Source organism: Nomascus leucogenys, chromosome 15 (genome assembly GCF_006542625.1).
Source record: "Nomascus leucogenys isolate Asia chromosome 15, Asia_NLE_v1, whole genome shotgun sequence".
NCBI classification, from domain to species: domain Eukaryota; kingdom Metazoa; phylum Chordata; class Mammalia; order Primates; family Hylobatidae; genus Nomascus; species Nomascus leucogenys.
The window spans coordinates 9110031-9129581 of NC_044395.1; the positions used below are offsets into that span (position 1 = coordinate 9110031).

General features: G+C 42.0%; 2 protein-coding genes across 8 annotated transcripts; one reads left to right on the top strand and one right to left on the bottom strand.

The window, feature by feature from the left end:
- Window positions 1–168: 168 nt before the first annotated feature.
- PUS3 (pseudouridine synthase 3) lies at window positions 169–10882 on the top strand. Its single transcript, XM_003253363.2, has 5 exons — window positions 169–287; window positions 987–1186; window positions 7728–8151; window positions 8269–8834; window positions 10075–10882. The coding sequence occupies exons 3-5, from the start codon at window positions 7774–7776 to the stop codon at window positions 10574–10576; spliced, it is 1446 nt and encodes a 481-aa protein (XP_003253411.1). The 5' UTR covers window positions 169–287; window positions 987–1186; window positions 7728–7773; the 3' UTR covers window positions 10577–10882.
- HYLS1 (HYLS1 centriolar and ciliogenesis associated) lies at window positions 3409–17403 on the bottom strand. 7 transcript variants are annotated; one of them, XM_030829104.1, is made up of 4 exons: window positions 16602–17403; window positions 12897–12950; window positions 12307–12377; window positions 3409–4711 (listed from the first exon to the last, which is right to left on the bottom strand). In XM_030829104.1, exon 4 carries the CDS (start codon window positions 4684–4686, stop codon window positions 3787–3789), a length of 900 nt encoding a protein of 299 aa, XP_030684964.1. In that variant the 5' UTR covers window positions 4687–4711; window positions 12307–12377; window positions 12897–12950; window positions 16602–17403; the 3' UTR covers window positions 3409–3786. The 7 variants fall into 7 exon arrangements, with proteins under 7 accessions (XP_030684964.1, XP_030684962.1, XP_030684963.1 ...); XM_030829102.1 differs by having other exon boundaries at window positions 3409–4950; window positions 16602–17402; XM_030829103.1 differs by having other exon boundaries at window positions 3409–4950; window positions 12307–12380; window positions 16602–17402.
- Between the last annotated feature and the right edge of the window lie 2148 nt (window positions 17404–19551).

Genomic DNA, 19551 nt, shown 5'->3' on the forward strand with positions numbered 1-19551 from the left:
CGCAGCGGAGGGCATAGAGCGCAGCGGAGGGCATAGAGCGCAGCGGAGGGCAGAGACGTGGGCGGAGGGCAGAGAGCGGGACGGAGGGCAGAGAGCAGGGCGAAAGGGCGCGAACCGGAGGGCAGAGGGGGCAGCCTCCGCAGAGTGGACAGCGCCCCGCCCCCGCCCCGCGGCCCGCCGCGCACACAGGCCTCCAGGCGGGAGCTCTCCGGACTCCCAGCTGCGCTTTACGCCCCGTGTCCGTTTCCCTGGAAATTTCTGCCTCCACATCACAAGATGTCAGAAAGGTTAGCGAATTGGTTAGGACAGTGGAGACAAAAATCTGATGAATTTGATATGACGAATGACCTCGAATGCCACAGTTGCGGAAAGGAAGCAGAACTGTTCAAGCTCTAACTGCTGTTCCTGCCCTAGATACCTGTGATGTTCCACATAGGCTTTTTAAAGCTTTTATTCGGAAATGTGGTCTCTTGTTAAAAACATTTCCTTTCGGTATAACCTCTACATGCGTTTGCATAATCCGGATCCCTGGATCCCTAGTACTAATGATTTAATGACTGCTCAATTTGGGCGAAAGAACCAAATTCCACTCCCCCCCGCCCCCCAGTTTTCTAATTGTAATTTTGAGATTTTGATCAGCATTTCTGGAATTGGGGGCAAAAATACAAAAACCCACAGGAAACTGCAGTCATGATCTCTCCGTGGTGCTGAAGCAATGCTCCCCGCTCTGTTCGGTCACTCTCAGGGCACCTAGTCGTTTGTTTTGAGATTATCATATTCATTTCAGCTTTCAATTTGAATTATAATAGTAAATGTTTTCGTCTCTTAATGGTAACTTTCTTTTCATTTAACTAGGTATAAAATCGAGCCAAGATCTTCAATCTTTTAGTTTTCTTATAAGGCTAGCAGACATTTGAAAAATTACTTTTTTTCTATTATTTTAGAGTAGCACTAGAATTCCTCCTTCTATTGCTGTCCTGCCACAGGCCCAGATTCTTCCCTGTGGGTGGAGAAACAGTAGCTGGACTAGAAAACCTGAGGTAGATTCTAGCACCAAGCTCGGTTCTCAGAACTACATTTCCCACAAACTTGGACTACACCTCCCATGAGGGCTCGGGCGCGTGCGCAGAAGACGCACAGTGACAGCTTCCTGTCTCGGAAACGCGGCGCGGCCGGCTGCGGGAAAGTAAGTGTGGGCTTTTTGGAGTGGGTTACTTTCTGGGTTCCACAGGGGAAGGGACAAATGGACACACTACTGAACGGTTGTCTGTTGTCTTCTTTTTGCCCTCTTTCACATACTTTGGTCTTTTCAGGAAAGCACTACTGTATGGAAATGAGACCTCGCTTAAGACCGTGTATTTTTCTTTTGTGCCTGGTACTTCCTGGAGCTCCCGGCGGAAACTCGCCGCAGTAGGGGCGTCTTTAATTCCGTTGTGACGGGAGCTTCAGTGGTCCTTGTACTGTGGAGTACAAAAGTGCTCTGCTGCCCCACTTAGAATTGGGTGCTCATAAAACAGTAGAAGTTGAGAACCCAGGAGTATGTGGGAGGCTGTGGCAGCAATTTTCAAATTATTTTGGGGATCGCCTTACATATAGACCACGATTGCTTTCTAGTGATCATAGTGCGTGTCTGCTAATCCTTTGGACAGTACTCCCTCTTCTTCCCTTTGGATTAATATAAAGTTTAGCAAGAGGAATGTTATTTATGTGTTAACCCACTGGTTCCTGAGATTAGGACTTTTTTTTTTTTTTTGAGACTGTCGCCCAGGCTGAGTGCAGTGGCGTGATCACTGCTCACTGCAGCCTCTACCTTCTGGGCTCAAGCGATCCTTCCACCTCAGCCTCCAAGTAGCTGGGACTGCAGGCGCGCGCCATCTTGGCAGCCTAGTTTTTAATTTTTTGTAGAGACGGTCTCGCTGTGTTGCCCAGGTTGGTCTCGAACTCCTGGCTTCAAGCGATCCCCCTCCCCCCCCCCCCCCACCCCCCGTCTTGGCCTCTCAAAATGTTGGGATGACAGGCGTGAGCCACGGCGCCTGGCCCAATGTATGGAACATCTGGTGATGGCTGTTTTAGTTTGTAATTGGTGCTTAGGGGACACACGAATTCCCTCTTTGTGGTCACTTCGCAGCCCTGGCCAGGGTGTTACCTTAAACGTCTGCTTGGGAACTACTGCACTTCACCCTGAATTAGGGTAAGATATGCTGGAAAAAGCACTGTAGTGTACCAAGCCGTTTTTGCCACAAATCTGCCTTATGACCAACTAGACTCACTCCCTGGCCTAGTTCTTTATTTAGCACGGGAGTTGAACTAGGTAACTTTGGAGACTTTGGTAATGTTGGACTTTGAGATCCAAATAATCACTGGAGTGTTTTGCATGTTAAAATCACCATGTAATTTTGACCTCATGAAAAGTTGAGGTGTAAATACAAATTACCTTTAATCCCACTACTCAAGAGTTAGGTTTTGATCTTTCCCTGTGTGTACTGAGATCATCCTGTATAGTTTATGATACATTCATGTCACTTAATTTTCACCTTCCCATATTACTTTCCCAAGATTCCCAATGACTAATATTCTAATATCTTTAAAGACATTTACTATTCCACTGTTGGTGGACAGTTTGCAGTTTCTACTTATTTGCGGTGAGTATATCCTACATGTACCTGAGTCGTTGATTACTTCTTTTCCAGACAAATGCCTAACAAATAGAACTGGGTGAATGTGTGAATTATGTGGCTTTAAATGTTACAGGGAAAATGATTTTCACAGATAGTAACGGTCAAGGTCATTCATCTTTATGTTAGAGCTTTTTCTCTGTCAACAAGCAAACTGTGCCATCATTCTTCTGGCCTCTGGTGTTAAAACTGACAACTTTCAGATTTTAGATGGTCCCTGTTGGGTCAGAAATATCAAGAACAGATAAATTACAATTTAAGGTGAGCAGAATTCCTATTTTGATCTGCACCCAGACAGGCTAGCTTCATATTGGTATTTATGTTTGCATCTGATTCCAGATGTTAGTAGTTTGAATTTCTACTGGAGTAGGAATAGCCTTCCAAATGATGCATAATTCCTACAAAAATCTCAGGGGCAAATTATAAAAAGCATGGTATTCCAGAAATAACGGCTGGCAGGCAAAATATTAATGAAATAATTCTGAAATAAAACAAGTTTGAATCCTGTATGTTACATGGTACTGTTTTGGGGCATTTATTAAAAAGTATTTTAAATAAAGCTACTTGGATTTGTTGTACACCTTTTAGTAATGAGGCTATCTATGTTGTTAACCTCTCCCATCCTTTAGGACTATGTAAAAGGCAGGTTTTTGTTCCTTCTTTTGAGCTCTCATCATAGCCCAGGTTCAAGATCATCTTAGGCAAGTATTTCATGAAATAATGTTCAAGTTCATGAATTTCCAAAATTCTTTAATTGGTAAGTGTAATGCCCAGCAACTTAAAAAACACACATTAAAGCACAGCAACTCATATTGATAGGTAAAAAAGGTTACAGGACACAAAGGGCCCTTACTAATTGGACAAAATAGAAAGACCAGGTCTGTTGTTCTTTCTCTGGTATGATTTATCTTGCAGTTGCTGGATTTGAGTGGCAATTTGGAAGTATTATCTGATACCAATGTGATACATAGCTAGGAAAGACTAATGATAGGTGAAGTCCTTACCGTAAAATGTTTCTAAGAGCTTTTCAAGACAGTTGTTTCTATTTAAAAGGGAAGATATAAAGAGCTAGGTTATCTCAAACAATCATGTGAAAGAAGTTTAAAAAGATTTAAGAAGGAGAAAGAGGGAAGGGAAACTTCCTGGGTATGACACCATTTGCAAGGTCACAACGAACACCCCAACGGAGTGCAGACCTTTTCTTCTCTGTTGGTACTAGATAATTGTTTGGGACATATATGTGCTGAGGTTTGGATTGGGGTTCTGCTCGACAAAGCATCTGCTCTCGGACACCCCAGCGTAATTCCTTCCTATGATCTTCACCAGGTAAACGTATTGAGTCCCAGTCCCGTTTGTACTCAAAATACCGGGCTACCCGGTCTGTCTTGCCCCGGTTTCGGCTTAACTGGTCCAGCTTTGGGAGAATAAAGGACTTGGGTTTACTGGCAACAATCAGGTCTTGTTCGTAAGCTGGAGAGCCCATTCCTTCTCTTTGTAGAGAGCAAATGAGTTGATCTTGAGAAATTCCTTGGTATTCATGTGGTAGGTTAAATTTTTGTGAAACATCAAATGAAGATTCCTTGTCTTCCTGGAACTGTATATTCATCAGCCTTTGTCTTAAGTCCCAGAGATCCTGATCATTTTCTGTACCAGATTCTGATTCACTGATAATCGACTCATCTGTTACTAATACTTCCCCATCTGGCTTTCTGCGCAGCACCTTTCTCTTCATCACTGGCTTTCGGAGTCTTTGGGAGGCCTCAGAGACTGTTTCTGAAGGGACATTACTTTCCACATGTGGGTACTGTAGTTGCACAGGAAGAGTAGGTCGCTTCCCTGGGGCTACTGAAGCTTTACTGTAGGGATCATATTGGATAGATTGGGCTTCTCTCCTGACATCTCCTGCACCCTGCCCTGCACAGATGTGGGTAAAAGCTGTAGCAGCTGCCAACATTCGTTCTTCTGGATCCATATTAGCCCATATTTGTCCATCAGGTAGAAGTTCTTCCATTGCTTCCTCTACACTGTAGGACCTTCTGCAAGAGATAACATTGGTCAGTTTTCTGATAATAAATTCCCAGTTCATAAATTGCTCATTCTCTTATCTCCCTTTCATAGCAGTCAAATGGAGAAAGAATGGCTAAGGCAATCATAAATTCAATACAGGGTAGTATCAGAACAGTTTAGAGGGGCATTAACTCAGTTCTAGGGAATCTTATTACCTGCTTTCATTTCCACTCTTTCTCCTGCTTTCTAGTCTTGCCACCTTCAGGTCCTAAAACAGGACAGTATAGTTCTGGCATAAGAAAAACTTGAAACTACATGATATGGGGCATACTGCTTAATGTACATGATGTAACAGGTACTTAGGGCGTACTTTATGTGCCTGCCATTACATTGTTCTATGTGCTTTACATTTATTAATTCATGTAATTTTTAGCTGTGGGATTATCTGCTTTTCACAGATGAATAACACGAGGCACAGAGAAGTTAAATAACTTGCCCAAGGTTACTCAGCTAGTAAGTAGTGGAGCTGAAATTCTAACTCAAGCAGTTTGGCTTCAGACTGAGTCCCTGCGTTTAACCATAAAAGAGTGATTTTATCTAAAAAAAAAAAAAAAAAAAATCACAAAAGCAGTGTTGTGTTTTCACACACACATATAATGTGTATATATATGCATACATATAATTTCTATGCTTTAATGATTTTTTTTTTGAGATGGAGTCTTGCTGTCACCTAGGCTGGAGTGCAGTGGCGCGATCTTGGCTCACTGCAACCTCCACCTCCTGGGTTCAAGTGATTATCCTGCCTAAGACTCTGGAGTAACTGGACTACTACGGGTGTGGGCCACCACGCCTGGCTAATTTTTGAATTTTTAGTAGAGATGGGGTTTTACCATGTTAGCCAGGCTGGTCTCAAACTCCTGACCTCAGGCAACCCGCCCGCCTCGGCCTCCCATTACAGGGGTGAGCCACCGCGCCTGGCTGTCTTAGTAGTTTTAATGCATCTTCAGTTGCCAGCTAAATCTGTTTATTCTAGTGTCTGAAATAACTTAGTACCCACATCAATCAGCCACATACCCAATGCTAGTTTCCTGACTGGATGTGAGATAGGTATCTACTGTCCACTATTTCCTGTGTACCCACTATTTTTCTTTTTAAACTGAAAACCTAATACATGCACATGATAATTTTAAGCAAGGATTTTCCCTCCCCCACCAAGTTTTACTCTCAAAGGCAATTTCTTATGATTTATCTAGAAATTTTCCATATTCACATGTACATTTTTTTTTAATACCATAAAGGACAACACTACATAACTCTTCTGAACCTTAAAGATAATCTTGGTTATCCAGCTGTATCAGCACAGGCCAACCTTCATTTTATGTTGCGCGGAATTCCAATGTATGAATGTATCATAAATTTAGTCAGCCATTCCCTTACTGTTGTAATTTAGGTTTATAGGTTTACTGATGCTAAAACGAGTATCTTGCAAGTTTTTATCTATTTGTGCAAGCATATGAATGGATTAAATTTCTAGACATGGGAGAGGTGGGCCAAAAGGTATGTGTATATTCAATTTTGACAGCTGTTGCCAAAATGTTTACCTCCAAAGAAGCTGTACTGACCATACATTAATAAAGCTTGTTTCTCTATTCCCTCTCCAAAGTGGTATACTATCAAACTTTGTCTTTGCAGTCACTTCCTTGAAAAATAGTTCATATCCTTTTGCATTTATTTCAGCTGAGTAAAATTGAGCATTTAAAATTTTTTTTAAAAATATTTTTATAAGCTTTTTTCTTTTTGTTTGAAATGCTTGGTCTTTGCCCATTTGACTCTCAGGTTGCTGGACTTCTTTTACTTTTTCATTAAAACTGATTTATATATTCATGAAATATATATTAAGGAAGGTCGCACTTTACCGTCACTTATTTTTTTCTTCTCAGTTTGTTGTTTGCCTTTTAGTTTTTGCTGGCAGAAATTTTTACTTTTAGGTCACATCTTTTTTCTACAGTTTCTGGGTTTCTAGACTGTTTTGCTTAGAAAGGTCTTTCCTACTCCAGAATTTAAGAAAAAAGTTATTCCATGTTTTCTTCTAGTACTTTCAGTTTCATTTTTTACAATTTAAACTTTTAATCTATTATAGATACAGAAACTCAGAGTAAAAAACTAAGCTACCTACACTTAGATAACATAGCCTTAGAACAGATGTGGAGATGGTCTTCTCTAACTAAAGTAACCATCAGTCACAGATTGTCTAGGACCATCCCAATTTTAAGGATGTAGTACAGTTGTCCTCAGATTATTGAAATATTACAGGAATTTCTACACTGACATCTACATTACATCAGACTGACTTTTTAAACTATTAGAGGCACGGAAATCTTTTATCAAAATATGCATTTAATTCAGCTTTAAAAAGGGGTCAGAGTGCTTAATTACCTTTTTTTCTCCCATCAAAATTGCTTAAAGTGAGACAATCTTATCTCTAGCTTCTACTTCCAACGTGAAATACAACCATCGGTAAGCTTCTTCAGTTAGGCTAGCTTCTATTGCACCACCTAATATTCATCTAATGAATATTAGATGATGGAACATACAAGTCATTTATTTGAGATAATGGAAAGCAATAGAAACCCAGAGCAGACAGAAGTAGCCCATATAAAGAAATCTTATGACTAGCGAATTGAACAAATACAATGAGAAATCAAATGGAAATGTTTTAGAGAAAAAATATCTGTAACATCAGTCCTCAATCAATTCAGTGAAGATAGAGAAATGAAATCTATAGACATTCTTCCTGAATTTTGACTGCTTTAATGAAACCTTAATAATGACAGCTGAATAATAGTTCTTTTCCTCTGTGAACTGGCCAGACAGGATGGAAAAGAATGCTATCTGTGGATGATCAACCCACAATAAAGCTAATGCTTGTATCCCTGGAAAAGCAAAAGTATATTCTTTGGGCATTAAATTAAATCTTATATACCACTGGAACATCATCAAAGGAACTAGCATTGAAACTGTTGTATCCCTTTGCTCTCTTTTCAGACAGGGCAGACCTGTATGATTTGTTCATTCCTGGGGTTGTCGTATCATGGCTGATAATGACACAGACAGAAACCAGACTGAGAAACTCCTAAAAAGAGTACAAGAACTGGAGCAAGAGGTGCAAAGACTTAAAAAGGAACAGGCCAAAAATAAGGAGGATTCAAACATTAGAGAAAATTCATCAGGAGCTGGAAAAACTAAGCGTGCATTTGATTTCAGTGCTCATGGCCGAAGACATGTAGCCCTAAGAATAGCCTATATGGGCTGGGGATACCAGGGCTTTGCTAGTCAGGAAAACACAAATAATACCATTGAAGAGAAACTGTTTGAAGCTCTAACCAAGACTCGACTAGTAGAAAGCAGACAGACATCCAACTATCACCGATGTGGGAGAACAGATAAAGGAGTTAGTGCCTTTGGACAGGTAAGGGCCAATACACTGTTTCTCAAAGCAAGCAATACTAGGATATTCTAGGTATACACACTGAGTACTGAGATTATTTGTGTCTCTAAAACCCAGTATCTTTGTCTAACTCCACAGGTGATTTCACTTGACCTTCGCTCTCAGTTTCCAAGGGGCAGGGAGTCCGAGGACTTTAATGTAAAAGAGGAAGCTAATGCTGCTGCTGAAGAGATCCGTTATACCCACATTCTCAATCGGGTACTCCCTCCTGACATCCGTATATTGGCCTGGGCCCCTGTAGAACCAAGCTTCAGTGCTAGGTTCAGCTGTCTTGAGCGGACTTACCGCTATTTTTTCCCTCGTGCTGACTTAGATATTGTAACCATGGATTATGCAGCTCAGAAGTATGTTGGCACCCATGATTTCAGGAACTTGTGTAAAATGGATGTAGCCAACGGTGTGGTTAATTTTCAGAGGACTATTCTGTCTGCTCAAGTACAGCTAGTGGGCCAGAGCCCAGGTGAGGGGAGATGGCAAGAACCTTTCCAGTTATGTCAGTTTGAAGTGACTGGCCAGGCATTCCTTTATCATCAAGTCCGATGTATGATGGCTATCCTCTTTCTGATTGGCCAAGGAATGGAGAAGCCAGAGCTTATTGATGAGCTGCTGAACATAGAGAAAAATCCCCAGAAGCCTCAATATAGGTGAGTTAAAAACAAAAAATAGGCCGGGCGCAGTGGCTCACGCTTGTAATCCCAGCACTTTGGGAGGCCGAGGCGGGCGGATCACGAGGTCAGGAGATCGAGACCACGTCTCGAGACATGAAACCCCGTCTCTACTAAAAATACAAAAAATTAGCTGGGCGTGGTGGCGGGCGCCTGTAGTCCCAGCTACTCGGAGAGGCTGAGGCAGGAGAATGGCGTGAACCCGGGAGGTGGAGCTTGCAGTGAGCCAAGATCGCGCCACTGCACTCCAGCCTGGGCGACAGAGCGAGACACCGTCTCAAAAAACAAAAACAAAAACAAAAAATAAATGGCGCATGCCTGTAGTCCCAGCTACTCAGGAGGCTGAGGCACAAGAATTGCTTGAAGCCAGGAGGCAGAGGTTGCACTGAGCTGAGATTAGACCACTGCATTCCAGCATGGGTGACAGAGGGAGACTGTCTCAAAAAAAAAAAAAAGAAATAGCATATCTTCCTCTCCACCATAACTGTCTAAATAACAAAGTCACTGATTCTGCCTTCATGAAGCTTTAATCTGAATTGTAGAACGTTATGAACATGTAAGAGGGAGCAGTATATTCTAATTTCCTCTCATTGTTCTATCCCATGAGTAAAGAGGCAGGTGTTTTGACCAGGCTCCTTAAGTAAAAACACATTAATTTCTACATCTTTGTTGTTTCTGAATTTATGTTAAGAGGTATTATTGTTAGGATGTGGTAAAATTAAAATGAACAAACTATTCATATTAAATCTTGCTTGTTTTATATCACTGAGTAATCATCCTACTGTACTTCTGAATTTTTCCTAATTTCCTATTTCTGAAATGGTAGGAATGAAAGAATAGTTAAGATACTTCTTTTGGGAACAGGCTGAGATAGATACCAATAATATTACTCACACTATACAAAATTGCAATGCCATTAACAAATTTGGAAAAAATCCCAGCTGTTTTAATTTTATAGCAGTATGATGGAGCCATGTCTCGTTAGCACTGACATTTACCTAACATAGATCACATTGATCTATGATTTGTTGCATTTTTCATTATGGTAATAAAGGTGTTCAAAGTTAGGGATGGTGAGATATTTTCTCAGCTATTAGTCAATATTAACATCAATGGTGGCCCCCTACCCGGCTCCCTTAACGCAACTAACCCTTAGTTTTTAAAGAACTGTTAGATGGCTGCTATGTATTCTCAAACTTTCTTTCCTCTTTTTCTCTAGTATGGCTGTAGAATTTCCTCTGGTCTTATATGACTGTAAGTTTGAAAATGTCAAGTGGATCTATGACCAGGAGGCTCAGGAGTTCAATATCACCCACCTACAACAACTGTGGGCTAATCATGCTGTCAAAACTCACATGTTGTATAGTATGCTACAAGGACTGGACTCTGTTTCAGTACCCTGTGGAATAGGACCACAGATGGATGGAATGACAGAATGGGGAAATGTGAAGTCCTCTGTCATAAAGCAGACCAGTGCCTTTGTAGAAGGAGTGAAGATGCGCACATATAAGCCCCTCATGGACCGTCCTAAATGCCAAGGACTGGAATCCCGGATCCAGCATTTTGTACGTAGGGGACGAATTGAGCGCCCACATTTATTCCATGAGGAAGAAACAAAAGCCAAAAGGGACTGTAATGACACACTAGAGGAAGAGAATACTAATTTGGAGACACCAACAAAGAGGGTCTGTGTTGACACAGAAATTAAAAGCATCATTTAACCACAGACAATTTGCCAGGACCTAGGAACCACCTAATGGTAGGTGGACAGAAAAGGAAAAAAAAAAAATTTACTTGCAAGTACTAGGAATTCAGATGATCAGTCTTAAAAAAGAAAAAAAAGAAAAAAGACGAAAGCCCTATTAAGGAAGTTATTTAATAAAAAATTTCAAATATTCTCTTATCCCGGTCCAAAAGGATTAAGCGATTAAAGCAGCAAAAAGCAGTCGTAAAATGGAGATGTATTTACGTACACCTGGAAACCTGTGCCTTGTATTCAAATTCATTAAAGCCTAATCCTGCAAGTATCTGATTTGTTGTGTTTTTCTCCCCAAAGCAGATAAGATATTCACTACTCATCTGAATTTTCATAAAGTGCTTCATCTGAGTGTCTTATTTTCTAAGACAGAATTTAAGAATATTAAATTCATTTAATTAAAGATTGGATAAATTGGTTTAATGCCAGGCACAAAGTTACCTACCTAGAATAAAGCACAGTACCTTATCTTACAAAGCATATAAATCTAGTGCAGACGTTGGTAAATGTTTTCTGTGAAGGATTAAAGAGTACATGTTTTAGGCTGTGTGAACCACAAATGGCCTCTATTGCATACATGTTTTTACAATCCTTTACAAATGTAAAAAGCACTCTTAGTTCATGGGCCATGGTGTTTGCCAAGCCTTGGGCTAGTGACTATAGGCAAGTTCTTATAGAGGAGATATTGAAGCTAAATCTTGCACAACAAGTGGAAGCCGGTTAAAGTGAGGATAAAGAACCACTTTAAGTGTGTCTAAGGCAGAAGATCCAGTTTGTGTAAAGGGTTAGAGATGACAGCATATGCATTCAGGCAACTGAATTCTTTAATATGGCTTGAGAGTGACAAGAATGTAGTTTAAAAAGGTAAGCAAAGGTCACATTTGCAGAGCAAAGGCATGCCTTAAAAAGCTTAGATTTTGCAGGGCCACTGAAAAAATTTACATGCCCGATAGAATTGTGTGGCAAAAATTTTGCTCTGAGTATTCTGTGGATGGGAAGAGGGCAAGATTGGAGGCATTGTGACCAATTAGGGGGCTGTTGGAGTAATGGAGGCAATAGATGATGAAAATGGCCTAGAAGAGATTTTTAGTGAGGCGAATGGAGAGCAGTAGATGAATTTAAGATTAAGAAAGTAGAAACAACAGGACTCTGAATAAATATGCTGTTCAAAACTAGGGAGGCTTTCTAGATAACTCCTAAGTTTCAGATGTGAGCAAAATGAGTGGCTGGTAGTACCACATACTGAGAGGAAAAATGAGACGGGGCTTTGCTTGTTCTCAAAGTTAATAAGTGATCCTCAAAATATTACTTATGAACACCAGTATTTATTCAAAAGAACTCAGAGTTGTCTTAAATACATTATCCTTTGCAACCATAGAAATAATAAACATCAAAGTTTGAACTCAGACCTTCTTCCTCAATAATAATTTCATTACTGCGGCGAGTGTTAACCACATTTGGAATTTTTACAAATGCTACCTCAGAGGACGAGTAATTTTGCAAACTTAACATTTGAAGGCTTTTTGTTTATTTTACCTATGATGACTGTCTTGACTTATGTAGTCACTAAATTCTTACTCTTCTAGATTGGACAGTATAATCTAGTCAACCTTGAAAGATTTTACTTAAGATCTAAGACCCTGATCCTCTAATTTACAATTCTACCATGTTTATGAGATCCAAAGTTTTACTTACCAACCAATAATTAGTTTTTTCCTACCCGTGTTCAAGACTTCAGGTATACGAATATGTTTTCTATCCTCCAGCTGCTAGTGCAAATAACACATGGGACAATTAAAAACAATACTAATATATAAATCATGAACTAATGCTGCATAATTGCTACAGAAGCCCAGCAGGGGGTGGACCACAGAAATAGACTTCACTGAAACAGTTCCAGATTTAGGAAGTAAAATAGCATACAAAAGGTGAGGTGACCCTGTAGTACTAAAAAGTACATTATAATAGCTGTTATATCCTAGCAGAGAGGGAACCAGAAAATATCCCATTTTAGAGATGGGGAATTAGTGGTACAAATTACTTAAGATTTATTCAAAATTGCCCATTGTATGATCCGAGTCTTCTGGATTTGAATCATTATCACTGCTTTTTGGGACCCAGTCTATCAACACTTCATTATGCCCTGAGTATTCTCAAAATATAATTACTTTGGCCTTTAATTTCGATTTAAAGATCTTCTTTTTCATGTAATCAATGATCATGGTGGAATAACTTAAACATGGATGTGCAAACCAAGGTTTTTCTTTTTTTTTTCAATTTCTTACCTTATGTCAATGTATCTTGATTGGCATTTACATTCAAGTAAAAAAAAAAAAAACCTAGAAAAGAAGAATAGAGTTTAAAAAAATTAACTCTGAAGCAGTGATACATGGAACAAAAGGCACTAACCAAAAGTCATTGTTAGGATACTGTGTAGAAGCAAAGGAATCAGAAGATCAGGGTCTTAGATCTTAAGTAAAATCCCTTCAAGTTTGGCTAGATTATATTATCCAATCTAGAAGAGTAAGAATTTAGTGACTACATTTTTGGTAGTTGCCATAGAAAAAGTCAAGACAGTCATCACAGGTGGAACAAATGGGAAGCCCCCAAATGCAACTTTGCAAAATTACTTGTTCTCTTAGGCAGCGTTTATACAAATTCCGAAGTCTCTGACCCATGGTAAGGATTAAATAAATGTTAGAATGAAGGAACTATTTAGGTTGTGAAATTTAAATGACACTTTTTATATATCTATACATAATAACGATTTGTGAGACTCTGTTTGGACCAGGAAGATTTTTGGCAGTAAAGCCAAAAGTTAGTTTTTTTTTTTTAATGGCATGTGTCCTACTACACAGTGATTAATGTGTTATTTCCTCTGCATTTCAACTGTGTCACACTCCTATTTTTTTCCTTGAACGTATGAAGATGATGTTTGCAAACAATAAATAAAATAGAAACTTTAATAAGGTCCATAGGTAACTGTCAGTTCCTTCTCTTTCTAATATAAAAGATCGAACAATCCTTTCTCTTTAGAGGGAAACTTTCACATAAAAGCTAGAGCAACTTGTATTCTGTAAACACAGACAACATTGACCGAAATACCTAACAATATCTTCTCTTCAAAAATCTTAGTGACTCAGCATCCTAGGGTTAGCTAGTTACAATCAAAAGGATTTCAAGGGTAGAAGGGGCAAAGACTTTAAAATGAGATAAAGGGACTGGGTCAGTAGACTGTTACAGGAAGGCTATTGCAGAGTTGTAACAAATTTCTCTACCTCTGGGAGGTAAGCAAGCAGCTTAAAGAATCATAGTATTAAAACAAAACATCCTACCACAAAGGCAAACAATACCATAATGAAGGCAAAAGAGACGACAAACTGGCAGAAACACTTGTAACACGTTTAAAAATCAGTAATATGAATTCCTCTTAGAAAGCTATTAAAGGGTACACATATCAGTAAGATAAGGGAGAAAAGACAGATGCTTTGCCAAAGAAATAATAACTAATAAACAGACTGGGCGTAGTGGCTCATGCCTGTAATTCCAGCACTTTGGAGGCTGAGGTGGGAAGATCGCTTGAGGCTGTGAAGGAGTTCAAGACCAGCCTGTGCAGCACAGCAAGATCCCCATCTCTCAAAAAAAAAAAAAAAAAAAAAAAAGATTAGCTAGGCGTGGTGGCATAAGCCTGTAGTCTCAGTACTATGGGGGCTGAAGCAGGAGGACCGCCTGAACCCTGGAGTTTGAGGCTGCATTGAGCTATGATCTGGCCACCGCACTCCAGCCTGGGCACAAAGCCAAAGTCTGTTTCTAAACAGCAACAAAAATTAATAAACAGAAAACATGTTCAATCTCAGTAATGTGTATAAAAGCATTAAGACATCATTTCAGATTGATAAGATTTTTCAATACCCAGTGCTGGCGAGTGTGTGAAGAAATAAAAACAAGCATCCTTATTATGCCTTGTGTGTTGGGGATAATCCGTTTTTCTAGAGGGCAGTTTGGCATTATTATTATTATTATTATTTTTTTTTTGAGACGAGTCTCTCTCTGTCGCCCAGGCTGGAGTGCAGTGGCCTGATCTCAGCTCACTGCAACCTCCGCCTCGCAGGTTCAAGCGATTCTCCTGCCTCGGCCTCCTGAGTAGCTGGGATTACAGGAACCTGCCACCACGCCCGGCTAATTTTTTTTCTATTTTTAGTAGAGACGTGGTTTCACCATGTTGGCCAGGCTGGTTTCAAACTCCCAATCTCAAGTGATCCGCCCGCCTCCGCCTCCCAAAGTGCTTGGGATTACAGGTGTGAGCCACCGCGCCCGGCCCAGTTTGGCATTATGAATCAGAATTTAAACTGTACCACAACTTCTAAGTCATAATCCACTTCCAGGAATTTATTCCAAGGACATAAATTGGACAAGAATGCAAACATGTATACATACAAGTGACCACTACCATCCTATTTTATGATTATGAAGAGACTGGAAACAAATGTACATTAGTAGGGGACTGGTTAAATAATATATGACACAATACAGCCACAGCAAGAAACACCACGCATCCATTAAAAATGGTAATGCATATCGACACTGACAGAGAAATGTGTTCCCAATTTACTACTGACTCAATAATCTATAATCTGCTTAACTCACGTTCTTTTAAATTAACATACTTTATTATATTCGTAACATGCAATTATTTAAAATACATTTTATAAGGAAATCACATAAATATAAGGTATATATTCATTATGAATATATCTGAAGTAAACCTAAACGTGAACAGTGTTTTCTTTGATGGTTATCTGTGACTGATGAAATTTCGAGTATTTTCTTTCTTCTTTATACGTACTAAATGTTGCTCGGATTGCTAAAAACATGTACATACTATGTTTGCATTCTTGTCCGATTTATGTTCTTGGAATAAATTCCTGGAATTGGATTATGACTTAGAAGTTATGGTACAATTTGAATTCTGATTTATGTTTTTCTTTTTTGAGACAGAGTCTTGCTCTGTCGCCCAGGCTGGAGTGCAGTGGCGCGATCTCGGCTCACTGCAACCTCTGCCTCCCGGGTTCAAGAGATTCTCCTGTCTCGGCCTCCCGAGGAGCTGGGACTACAGGCGCCCGCCACCACGCCCGGCCAATTTTTGTATTTTTAGTAGAGACGGGGTTTCACCATATTGGTCGGGTTGGTTTCGAACTCCTGACCTCACGTGATCCGCCCGCCTCGGCCTCCCAAAGTGCTGGGATAACAGGAGTGAGCCACCGCGCCCGGCCTGAATTCTTATTTATAATGCCAAACTGCCCTCTAGAAAAACGGATTATCCCTAGCACACAGGGCATAAAGGTGCTTGCTTTTATTTCTTCACTCAGCAGTATTGGGTACTGAAAAATCTTACCAATGTAAAAAGATATCTTACTGTTTTTCTTTGCCTGCTTAGTGAGATTGTATACTGTTTAGAATAAAAAAGATTTATTTCCATTTCGGGGTGGGCAAACACCTTGGACGGTTCCATGCGGCAGTCCACAAAAGGTGCAGCTAGAAGGCGACAAGACACGCTCCGCCTTTCAATGGCAAAGCTCGCAGTCGCCCCGCCTGGCCGTGGGCGTGGCTAGGACCCAGGTCGCAAGCGGCCTTCGGGACTCCGCTCCAGCCCTGGGGCAGTCCCCAGCCTCCGACTGATCCCAGGGGCGCGGCCCGGGAGCTCAGAGACACCGCCGGGGCAAAGACCGCGGCGGCGGCCAGCGCACACCGTGACCTCCAGGGGCCGCGGCCCGCCGCGCACATCGCCTGCAGCTCACGCTGCCCGGGCCGCCTTCCTCAGGAACGCAGAGGTTGGGGACGGCTCGCCAGGCAGGACCTGGAATCCAGGGAAGGAAGCTGCCACTCTGCACCGTCCCGACGGTGGGAAAAGGAGGGAGGGCTCCCGCCGCAGTGGGCCGGCAGCCACCAGGTCCCCGCGTCCCTCCGCTTCCGGCCTTCGCCCGGCTTACCCGCGTCGCCGAAGTCGGCTCTCTGTACCGCGTCCTGCCAGTCGCCAGCAGAGCACCGCAGATTCTGTTAGCGTTCGCGCAATTTGCGCAGGCGCACTGCCGGCCCACGCGCCGAGCCTGGCGTTAACCGCAGGCCGCTGAGGTTTAAATCCTGCGAGCGAACCGGCACCCTTGGCCCCGTCCGCCCTCCCTCTTATTGGTCCTGAGGGTAAACGTCCTCCAAGTCTGCATCCTGATTGGCGCACATTTTCTCTTGGCCTTCTCCGCCGGCGGGAGCATGCCCGGGATTTCCAATGCGGCCTTAAAAATACCCGAGTCCGCCTAGCTGAGGCGCGCAGGCAGCAGCCGTTGCTGTGACGCCTCTGGTGTACTAAATCTGGAGGGGAGGTTGGGCCCTCCAAGAGAAGAAGACCCTCGAACCTTGGCTAATGGCGACGTTTGCAGAGGCCGCCTAACGTTCTGCCACTTCATTGGAATCAGCCTCCGCCCTTCTCAACTCCTGGCTGCTGCGGGGCCAGTGGTGCCGGCAGACGAGGGCGCTCAGGCACGGTTCGAACAGTCTGGGGTGAGTCCGCCTGTGCACTGTAGACGTGCCCCTGGGGCCTGACAGAGCGGCTGTATGAAACCCCGGCGCACTGAGCTCTTCCTTTCCTCTGCATGCTGTGCAGAGCCCTGGCGTGACCCATGGTCTCCACAGCTCCTCCCACGTTCCTCTAACTGTGCTCGAGCCACTGACTGCCTTGCTCCAACATGCACTTGTTTTCTTTTGGAATGTGCCTGTCTCCTTCACATGGTATTACTCTAAACATTTTTTTTTTTTTTTGAGACGGAGTTTCCCTCTTGTTGTCCAGTTGCCCAGGCTGGAGAGTAGTGGCGCCATCTCAGCTCACTGTAACCTCCGCCTCCCGGGTTTAAGCGGTTCTCCTGCCTCAGCCTCCCGAGCAGCTGGGATTACGGGCGTGCACCACCATGCCCGTATAATTTTGTGTTTTTAGTAGAGATGGGGTTTCACCATGTTGGCCAGGTGATTCTACCCCCTCGGCCTCCCAAAGTGCTGGGATTACAGTTGTGAGCCTCTGCGCCCAGCCACTAATTTTTTTTTAAACCCGACGTTTTAACTCTTTTTGCATCTGTACCTGTAAAAAAAAAAAAGAAAAAAAAAATCTAGTGCTTGGGGATTGCTGAGGATGAGATCTGTAAAAGCAAGAGGAGAGGCCCCCAGGGTTCAATATCCTAGTCAATACCAAGCAAACCTATCTCAATTGGTCCTGAGTCCTGAGCATTGCATTTTCCACCTTAAACAAATAGGTGCTAGTTGTCAAGTTCAACTTACACCATTTCTTAAATCCAGGATTCAGTGGGAGGGGAGAAATGTTTAATCCTTTTCCTCCAAACACTTCATATTATCTCTTACTCTCCCTCTTTGCCTCAGGGCCTTTGTGCTACCTCTAAGGCACTTTGAATTTGTGGGAGGAAGAAAATGGAATGAACAAAGGAGGGAAGATGACAGAAGTAGGTTGTGGAGATTTGAGTGACTGCCCCTACATCTGCAATATCATAACACTCCTTTAGTGCAGCGGTCCCAACCTTTTTGGCACTAGAGACAGGTTTCATGGAAGACAATTTTTCCATGGCTCAGAGAGGGGGTATGGTTTTGGGATGATTCAAGCGCATTACATTTATTGTGCACTTTATTTCTATTATTATTATATTGTAACATATAATTAAATAATTATGCAACTCACTGTAATGTAGAATCAGTGGGAGGCCTGAGCTTGTTTTTCTGCAACTAGATGGTCCCATCTGGGGGTGATGGGAGACAGTGACAGATCATCAGACATTAGATTCTCATAAGGAGCACGCAGCCTAGATCCCTGGCTTGCGCAGTTCACAATAGGGTTCACGCTCTGGTGAGACTCTAACACCCCTGTTCATCCGACGGAAGGCAGAGCTCAGGCAGTAATGCCAGATGGGGAGTGGCTGTAAAAACAGATGAAGCTCCTACGGCTCACCCCTGCCTTGTGGCCTGGTTCCTAGGTACCTGTCCGTGGCCTGGGGGTTGGGGACCTTTGTTTTAGTGCACATATTCTTTTCTTTCCATAGGAGCAAATTTATATGCTCAGGTTTTATCTTATGCCAGCACGACTTTTTCTTTAGCTTTGAATCTCCAATCTGTCTTAGAAAGCAAAGAGTAGATGGAATCATTTTTCTTCCAGCTTTGAACATCAGCATACTCCTTATGGATCCCCCAGTTCGTTTCTTTTTCTTTTTTTAAAATTTTTTTTTGAGACAGAGTCTCTCTCTCTAGCCCAGGCTGGGGTGCAGTGGCACGATCTTGGCTCACTGCAACCTCCACCTCCCAGGTTCAAATGATTTTCATGGCTCAGTCTCTTGAGTAGCTGGGACTACAGGCGTGTGCCACCACGCCCAGCTAATTTTTGTATTTTTAGTAGAGACAGGGTTTCATCATATTGGCCAGGCTAGTCTTGAACTCTGACCTCAAGCAATCCGCCGGCCTCCACCTCCCGAAGTGCTGGGATTTCCAGCGTGAGCCACCGTGTGCAGCCCCAATTAGTTTCTTGTTATCCTTTATATTAAATTTTGATCTTTGAAAACGTTTAATACATAGCAACTTGAAGGATCTACTCCTGAATATTTCATATTTCAAGTGGTATCTTGTGTTCTACCCAACCCTGATTTTTTTGTGGATTACTTAGTCCTCCAATTTTTCTTAGATCTGATTTAATAATGCTTGTGGTTCCCAGAAATCTACTGAACCCAGGTCAAACCTTAAACAAGAAACTTTAACCAAGACCACTTAAAATAACAGTATATAGAGGAAAATCCTACTCTGCAAACCAAATCTCATCTTAAAAATTTGTTACGGAAAATTTCAAACAAATGTTAAAAAACCATACATAATGAAGCCCAGTGAACTCAATACCAGATT

Bases quoted from the DNA above. Each gene is read 5' to 3' on its own strand.
- HYLS1 (XM_030829102.1), bottom strand. From the start codon at position 4,761: ATGAACTGGGAATTTATTATCAGAAAACTGACCAATGTTATCTCTTGC.
- PUS3 (XM_003253363.2), top strand. From the start codon at position 7,774: ATGGCTGATAATGACACAGACAGAAACCAGACTGAGAAACTCCTAAAA. The intron at 8,152-8,268 runs GTAAGGGCCAAT...CTAACTCCACAG, and splicing joins GAGTTAGTGCCTTTGGACAG to GTGATTTCACTTGACCTTCG. The intron at 8,835-10,074 runs GTGAGTTAAAAA...CTTTTTCTCTAG, and splicing joins CCCCAGAAGCCTCAATATAG to TATGGCTGTAGAATTTCCTC.